General features: G+C 42.3%; 1 protein-coding gene across 1 annotated transcript; it reads right to left on the bottom strand.

Annotated features, from left to right (window-relative positions):
• Positions 1-296: 296 nt before the first annotated feature.
• On the bottom strand, positions 297-8,224 carry LOC105422983 (uncharacterized). The gene is made up of 13 exons (XM_011632594.3): positions 6,606-8,224; positions 6,038-6,229; positions 5,451-5,686; positions 4,959-5,170; positions 4,811-4,887; positions 4,500-4,696; positions 4,253-4,413; positions 3,990-4,158; positions 3,739-3,932; positions 3,530-3,659; positions 3,281-3,470; positions 3,061-3,203; positions 297-2,765 (listed from the first exon to the last, which is right to left on the bottom strand). Exons 1-13 carry the CDS (start codon positions 7,954-7,956, stop codon positions 753-755), a joined length of 5,265 nt encoding a protein of 1,754 aa, XP_011630896.2. The 5' UTR covers positions 7,957-8,224; the 3' UTR covers positions 297-752.
• Positions 8,225-8,462: the final 238 nt, after the last annotated feature.

The following is an 8,462-nucleotide window of genomic DNA, read 5'->3' as shown; positions in this document are numbered from 1 at the left end:
GGAAGTAATCCCCGTGGTGCCATAAATGCGAGTGTAGATCACCTCACGTGGATAACGCGTCCGGCCGAGGATCGCCTACCAGCCCGAGCGAGCGGCGAACATTATGCGCTCGCGCACGAGCTCTTTACGAGATTTTGTCTCGTAAAGTATATCAGCCAAGGCCGTTTCTCCTCTTTAGTCCACTAATGCGTCCCTTCACGCTTCGCGCGAAAAAACGTAAAAGATAGACCTTACAACTAAAGCAAATTAATTGCAAATACACGCTTAGATCCATGAACTGATTTAGAAACAAAATATAATGCCGGATCATCATTTTAATCCTTTTTTTATGGTATTAAGAAACACAATCCTTATGTATTATTTAACGATAATTATCTCTGTAAAGTTACCAAATATCCCGCGGAATTTCTTAGAATAAAAATACAAGTAACTTTAAAAATTGTAAATGACAAGAGAATCAATATTGCGAATACATATTGCAAAATACTTATCAATATAACATAGGAAACACAAAAAAATTAAAAAAATAATTTATATAGAATATTTCTTCATAATTTATTAACTTATATGATATAAGGATTAATGTAAATTTCGATTGTTTCTCCATGTATCTTCATCCTCGTATCTTCCCTCTCACAAGTCGCACATGTCCGATTCAAACGTTACGATCCGAACATCGCTTCTTCTTTACCTTCAACCAAATTTGAAGGTAAGATATAGTCACTCTGTACAATCGTCTAAAGCCATTTTCGTCAAGTTTCCTCTTGATCCCAATCCCAGTCCGCTTCCTCTGACTTCCTCTTCTGACCGGCTCCGTAGATCTCGTCTTCCATTTTCTCATCTTCCTCCTCCTCGCCGGGCCAATTAAATTTCGCGGAATCTTCGTCGGTCTCAGATTTCGAGCTCTGTCTGTAATGTCTACTGTGTTCCGTCGAGATCGAATCTGTTTCGTCCGTGCCCGATTTCGAGCTGGTTCTCGTTTCTTCCGTGTCGGTACTCCTACCTCGTAATATCACGGTGGCTTCGACCGATTCGTCGTCGGCGAATGACTCGACATCTTCCGACTGTTCGCCACTGCGTTCGCGTTTGATCGATTGTTCCTTAGTTTTAGATTCGGATTGTTGCTCCTTAGGATCCTTTATAATATACGCCGAGGAGCCTTCCTCTTCCGATCTGGATTTCTGCATCTGCCAGGCCTTCTTGAAAGGATGCTCCCGTTCCTGTTGAACCAGCTTAGGTCGTTCCGGTAGAAGATACTCGGGATCTTCCTCGCTAGCCTGACTTTTTACAATGGACTCTCGTTTAAATAAGCCGCTCGGTTTGACCGTGACATCACCTTCTTTTTTCACGACGTTCCATCCGGCACTCGTTAATTCCTCCTGCGACAATTTCGACAAATCTTGCAAGGATTCTCTCTTACTTCCCTTAGTCAAGACGAAATTGTAGCTGTTAACGTCGTCTTCCTCTTCTAAAGATGTCTTTTGACTACCGCTGGTATAGGATTGTCTCCTCGAAGTGTCTTGGCTGGTGCTTTCTTCCTCGCTCAAACTCTCTTCTCTCGATGGTGGACCCTGTTCACGGTATTCTCTACGTCGCATGTAAATGCCATCTTCTTCAGGCTCGCTCGGTTCCTGAGAGGAACTGAGCAGCGTGATCCGCGGTCCAACACTGACGGTCCACGAATCCATGTTGTCTTCACCTGAAAGATCGTCTCTTAGCAAGGCTATCCTACCTTCTGCAGAGGATCTACGTTTCAAAGATTCCCCGCCGGTCTCGTTCTCTCCCTCAACCAATGCCTCGCGCTGTTGAGCGATTAATTTCTCCATAAACTGTTTCCTCCGTATCCTCAATTCGTATTCCCATTCCTCTTCATCGCTCGTTCTTGTCTCAGAACTCGAAACGCGCATCGGCTTCGTTCTTTCTTGAACCGATGGCTCCTCCTCACTCTCGGAAGAGAACGTTCTTCTCGCGATATCCGATCTCAGGGGCGGTTTCGACTCGTATTGTTCTCTGGCGGATGAACTTTCTTTTCCAACAAATTCCCAGGAACGATAATCATCCGTTTCCTTGACCGGTACTCTTCCTTTGGATTCCGATCTCCGGAATTGTCTAGAGCTGTTCTCCATTTCTCTTCGATGTTGCCTCTCTTCCTCATCCTCGCTACTCCTCGAAGGTCTCTTGTTATCTTTAGTTTTGGATAATGAACGCCTGTTACGCGGAGCCATCGCCTCGTCATGTTCCCGCTGACTTCTCAGAAACTCGATAGTTTCTTCCTCAGAGTCATCAGTCGCGTATCTTCGGCTGTTTACGCCTATCTTGCTACGTTCCGCATAGCTTTCCGTGGCTGGTTTTCTAGTCACTGACTTGATTCGATCTTTATTCGATATTTCTTCGGAATCGCGATCGATGAACGACATTCGTCTTCCGTTCACCTTCTTCAGCGGCACATCTACTATTTCTTCTTCGGTGTCGTGCCCTTCGAGAATGGTGGCACCGTGAATTATATCCTTCTGCCAATCCCATCCGGTGGATGCGATTTCATCGTCCTCGAACACATTCGCTTGCTGTATCGCCACTTTCGCGGGTTCAGCGATTTCGACATTTTTATCCTCACTCACGCTTGTCTTTTTTTCTTCGGAAGCTTCAAGCGCCGAAACATCCGTGCTTTCCATTATGACGCTCTTCACTTCCTGCATCGGAAGATCAAAAAGTAACGTCAAAACGATTGACGCGGCTATCACTATCGCTACTTCCAGAGGATCAATCTGCAAATGTAAGAATAATGTACCCGTATATGCATTCACATTTCAGTCACATCAGATAATCCTAAACGTGACAGTCTGATATTGAGATTCGCATTTGAATTATTTTTCTAATTGTTTATATTATCGAGAGATATTTCATATCAAAACTAATAGCATACTACATCATGAAAGATGATAATTAAAAAAGCACTAAATTTAGCGCTAAATGTGCGGTAAGAATATAAGCTTAATGAATTCACGATTTCAAGACGCTGCGAGGCTTAAAAGTATCCTTGCTTCGTCCGTCACGACTTACTGCTCTATGAAACTGAAATTCCGTGGAGAATCTCGTGGTCCCAACATTGTAGAAGAATACTGCAAATTGTGTTAGATACACGGCGTACGATATCCTGCTAAGGATTACCAGCCAGTAATTGGAGAGAAATCTATTAACGATGCCTACGGAGCGAGCGATTATTGTATCAATTTCGTATTTACACGTCCTATTAAGTTGTTATCACGACGTTACAACAGACCTCCGTGCCCCGTGAAGCAGGCAAATATTGACCAACATAGAGCCGCGGCCCACAACACCGGCCCGATCACTGCATAGTGAGTGGCCTCTTCAGCGTCGTACACGTAATCTCGTCTGGCTTGATGCCAGGGTGAAAATAACGACCATGAACCCAGGGCCATTGCGATCAACCAGCCCAAGATCACTAATACCTGAAATGAGAACGTTTGCCACGATCACGCGCGAATATGATTATGCTGGAGGAGAGTACCCTGTGAATCCTGACGTTATTCCCGGTGTAATGCAACAGCACACCGAGACCGACACCGAAAACATATGGCGTGGCTCTGTGCAGCGGCAACGCGTAAGCTAAATTGGCAGTCTTGTAAAGACGTTTTAATCTGCAATCAAGAGTGTAAAGTCAAAGTCCGCGTTATTTCCGAGGTTTGCGCGAAAGATAATCGAGATATATATACTCACGATATCCCGTGATAGATGACGAAAGACAGATAATTGTTCACTGTCGCTATGTAACGAAGGGTAGCAGATAACAGAATGAGAAAAGCCATCAGGAGAATACCGATGAGGAGTTTATATTGCAGAAAGAAGACCAGAATAGGCGCCAAGAGCGACAGCTGCATGTCCAAGGCCAACTGATATGTGTGCGTGGCGCACTATATAACAGACTCATCGATGAATATCGTTCTTCGATTCGCTCGTCATTTACTCACCATCTCCTCGAAGGGGAAAAAATTCTGCACGTACAACAGATTCGTCCACGCGTTGTACTTGCAAAGCTCCGCATTCGCCATGATGACGCTGTTCCATTGCGGACCCGATCCAACGTGCTCCATCACGAACGCGTACCAGAAGACCACTGCGAGTAATGCCGGTGTAAGTCTGAAGAGTATTCCAATGAATGAATAATTAATTTTTTCTCAAATCGAATAATATTGTGCGCAAAATATTGTCTTCCTCGTTGAGCTCAAAGTACCTGATAAATCTGGCAATGAAACGGCAAAACCAGCGAATTTCGCCACGAGTCTTCAGTTCATTCGCCATGTTGTAAGCGGTCAAAACGCCGCTTAACAGCAGAAATGCATCCGTGTAAACTAGTGATACTCGCAGAACAGAACTAACCGGACTGTTGGCGATCTGTTTGAACCGTTTGATCAAACGAAGCCATACATCGAGGCATATTATAACGCAAAGGCGGACTCTGTCTGTGTCAACAAACTTACCTCGGTGAGAGAAGTACGGTTGCTAAAGGGTATTCGGGAAATTGTTATAAGCTGGTGGGCAATGTAAAGGACGATCGTAGCCAGTGCTCTTATTCCATAGATACACGTAATATCCGCAGCGCCTGTCGCTTCTTTCAATAACGCTTTAATCGTCCTTCGTAAGGAAAATGACATGATTATCCTCTCAGAATAATTTCCTGCGAAGGAGACGCGTGCATTATCCCGTAATTCGCCGCTGAATTGAACTGGGAAATATTCTTGCAAACCTAATTTTAGTTTCGCAAGAGATTTAATTTATCGAGACCACGTACCTTTCCCTCGCGTCTCCACGAAATAATCCCTCACGGTCGCTACAATAACGAGACAAACAATCATGGCGTAAAAGTACCTACAAAATAAATTAGCAATATGGATTAATCGATAGCATTTTTTTTTTAAATACGATAAAAAATTACTTACAAAACGCCGATTGTCTCTTTCGAATAAGTCTGAGACTTTTGCTTCACGTAGCACATATTAGAATCGACATCCACTGTAAATTTAATTCCAACAGTTCCATTATAATCCTTTAAAGTATTTTTTAACGCATGTTCAGCGTCCTCAGCGGAACACGCCGCGGGTAGACACAGCGCCCAATTAAACGTTGTGAATTTTGGAATGAAATGACCTGGCTGAAACATCCAATAGATTACTAGAAATTTTTTAATTCCGAGAAACACTAATTTATTTAAAAAAACCGAAGATTATTTTACAATTTTTAATTATTGTTACAATAAAAACATTTAACAAGACAATTCCTAATTTAGACAATTCCTAATTTCAAAAAAATGTTTATAAAATAGATCTTTATTATCTATCTCTTTCACATACGTTCGTCTATATTTCGTGCGAGATACGACGTGTATATTTTCATAATTTACTTCCGTTTAACGGGTGAACGAGATTTCTTACGTCGTGCATGCTTCCTCGTATAAAGGCGCGAGCTTGCATTAAATTGACCGGTAGCCTCATATCTGAATGAGAAGCATGTACGTCCACAGTAGCCAGGCAATATTTTCCTTGAATTCTTATCGTCTTCTCGTCTACTTTAACATGCGCCAGCACACCCAAACATTGATCGTAATCCCCGAACTGGTTTAGATTTCCTCTTAACAAGCCCGATGGAATCTTTGCGCTCGAATCTAACACTGTAAACAGAAAAGATAGATAAGAAAGATAGATAAGATAGATAAGAAAGATAGATAAGAAAGATAGAAAAGATAAATAAGAAAGATAGATAAGATGTCTTTGGTTCGATAAAACTGATGCAAATTTTTTAGAATAAAAGCATTCGACCATTGCAAATTAAATATACAAATTAAAATACAAATTAATACAAATTAAAAAAATTTAATAAAAAATATTTGTATATTTCAAAAATTATATAATTAATAATTATTAGTTTATATACTGATAGCACCTTTTGCTTAAAGGTAATCACAATTCTGGCTTCTCAATGCCAAAATAGAATGAACAGTTATTTCTGTCAATGGACTCACTTTGCAGCGCCCACAACTTGTAACCTCTCAATTGTCGCAGGAATATCTTGCCGTGTTGCTGACACTCGGAATTTTCAACGTTCGTAAAATTTGGCACAAAGGTCGGCACACGCAAAATTGCATCATTAAATTCGGACAATGTAATCGATGCATCTGCGTGAGATATCTTCGTTTTCGGCTTCGTTTCTTGTTCTAAAAAAATATCTAATTAATTACGCGTAATGAATCGCAAAATTTTCCCTAAGAAAGTCCCATTTTAAAATTCTGATATGCGTCTTTATCTGCTTTCATTAAACCAAAAGATAAACTGATTATATATTTTTCAAAAAAGGTCTATTTAAAGAGAAAAAAATTTTTTAATTTCTTCTCAAAGCTATTCAGAAAGAAACAATGCAGAGTTTCTGCGCGCAGAAGAAGCTTGACGAAAAATAAAAAGATCACGGTCGTTGATTATTACTTTAGTTAGATTATTAACTTAAGATACTAGCAATGCAATGCCTATTCACATGCGGGAATACTAAACATCTTTGGATAAACTCGCTTTTCGAACTGTTCACATAATACTCACTCTGCGCTGGCGAAACTTCCTTCGACGGTCTCGAAGTTGGTTTCACCGTTACTTTTTTGACATCCGTCTTCTCCGATTGTTTCATTTGCTCCTTAATCTTCGGTGCAGGCGTTGAAGTTTCCGATTTTACGCGCGTCTTCGATTTTTCGTCTGCTTTTGTTGCAGTTTCAGGCACATCAACCTTAGGCTTAGGAGTAACCTTAACCGATTCAACTTTTTTTGTGTCTTCAGTTAATCTTCTGGCACTTTCGACTGATTTCTTCGTGCCGTCGACAGATTCTTTCGTGCTTTCAATTACTTCAATTTTCTTTGTACTTTCAGTCGTCTTTTTTACCGTTGGTTTTGTGACTTCAACTTTTTTATCTTCTTGCTTTGGTTTTTCCACATCGCGTTTACTTGGTAAAATTTTAGATGATCTATCTTTATCAGCATGCCTTACTTTTTCCAATTTTCTGAATGTTGGAGTAGTTTCTTTTACATCAGGTTCTTTATCTTTATCCTCATCATCGTCATCCTTATCTTCATCGCTTTGCGAAGTCTGAATTTTATCTTGTTCTTGTTTTTTATGCGGTATATCAATTTGCTTTTTAAGTGATTCTGTTGCTTTTCGCTGATCTACCTTGGCTGCTGCTTTCTTCTCTTCTTCTTCTTTCTCGTCATCTTCCTCTTCTTTCTTATCATCATCAGATTTGCTTTTACTATATTTCATTGATTTTACAATCTTTGCGATTTTAATTTGTGTCTTAATTTCATCCACTTGCTTCTTTGAATCTTTTTTAAGAAATTTCATGTCATCTTCATCTTCACCTTCATCTTCATCTTCATCTTCACTTTCATTTAATAGTTCAGCCTCGGATCCTCTTTCTTCTTCATCATCATCTTCATCACTGTCTGCTTGATCTCTCTGAGAATCCCCCACCGGTTCCTCCTCTTCTGCATCTTCCACTTCCACACCCGTTTCTTCCTCCTCTTCGTCGTCATCTACTTCGCCGTCACTTTCTCTCCTGGAGCTTTTGAACGTAAATCCAGTCGCAACCCTGTCTTTCAGATGTTCAGTGATCCTCTCAATTCGAGTTCTCTCTGTTCCAACACCTGATGTCGGCTCGACAGGTAGTTTCCGGTCACCAGTCCGCGGCACCGTGCCTTCGTGCCATTTCCGGGCTAGGTACATCGGTCCTTCGGTCGTCACCGTTTTGTCCGCTGGGCAGGTTTTGCCATGCGCGGGGACGCAGACAGTCGGATGATGCGTCTGTGGCACGATGTCACGTATCCGGAAGCCATAGCAGGTGGCGTAGAGTAGTATAACGAGACCCAGCAGCGAGACACACTTGCCCAGAAGGGCGACAGCCATGACAGGACAAACCTTCACATGGAAGAGGCGAGGACCGAACGTTGCTCACTCAGGCTTGATGATACCTGTCGGTTGATGCGCGAGAATAATTTCTCGTCCAACAAATCGTCAAAGTTAAAACGACCTCGTGTCTTTTCACCCGCGGTTTCTCCGCCTCCTCCGAATTCCTCCACTTCGCGTTCGAAGAATCGCTAGGATCTATCGGCGATCTGTCGCGCTGATCGCCCTCCGACGTGGCAGACCCCGGGCCACCACGTCTACAGCCGGCTGTGCCTTCGCGGAAATTAGAGCGCATGGCATCGGCCCAAGCAGCTAGGAGTTTTATTTAGCATCAACATTTCGAGGCGGTCGACCGCCAACAGCGGCGGCAGCGGCCTCTTCCAACTGCGAATCCGACTGCGTCGATGCTGCCGGATCTGCTATGCGGTCCAGCGGACGCGGATTTATTACGCAAGATATCGCAGATGGCGATCCTCGTAATTTAGCTTAACTCACGTCATACTCGA

The sequence above is a fragment of the Pogonomyrmex barbatus genome, unplaced genomic scaffold (genome assembly GCF_055798465.1).
Source record: "Pogonomyrmex barbatus isolate J1 unplaced genomic scaffold, ASM5579846v1 scaffold10, whole genome shotgun sequence".
NCBI classification, from domain to species: domain Eukaryota; kingdom Metazoa; phylum Arthropoda; class Insecta; order Hymenoptera; family Formicidae; genus Pogonomyrmex; species Pogonomyrmex barbatus.
The sequence above is the reverse complement of the archived record's forward strand: the minus strand, read 5'-3'. Positions and strand labels throughout refer to the sequence as shown.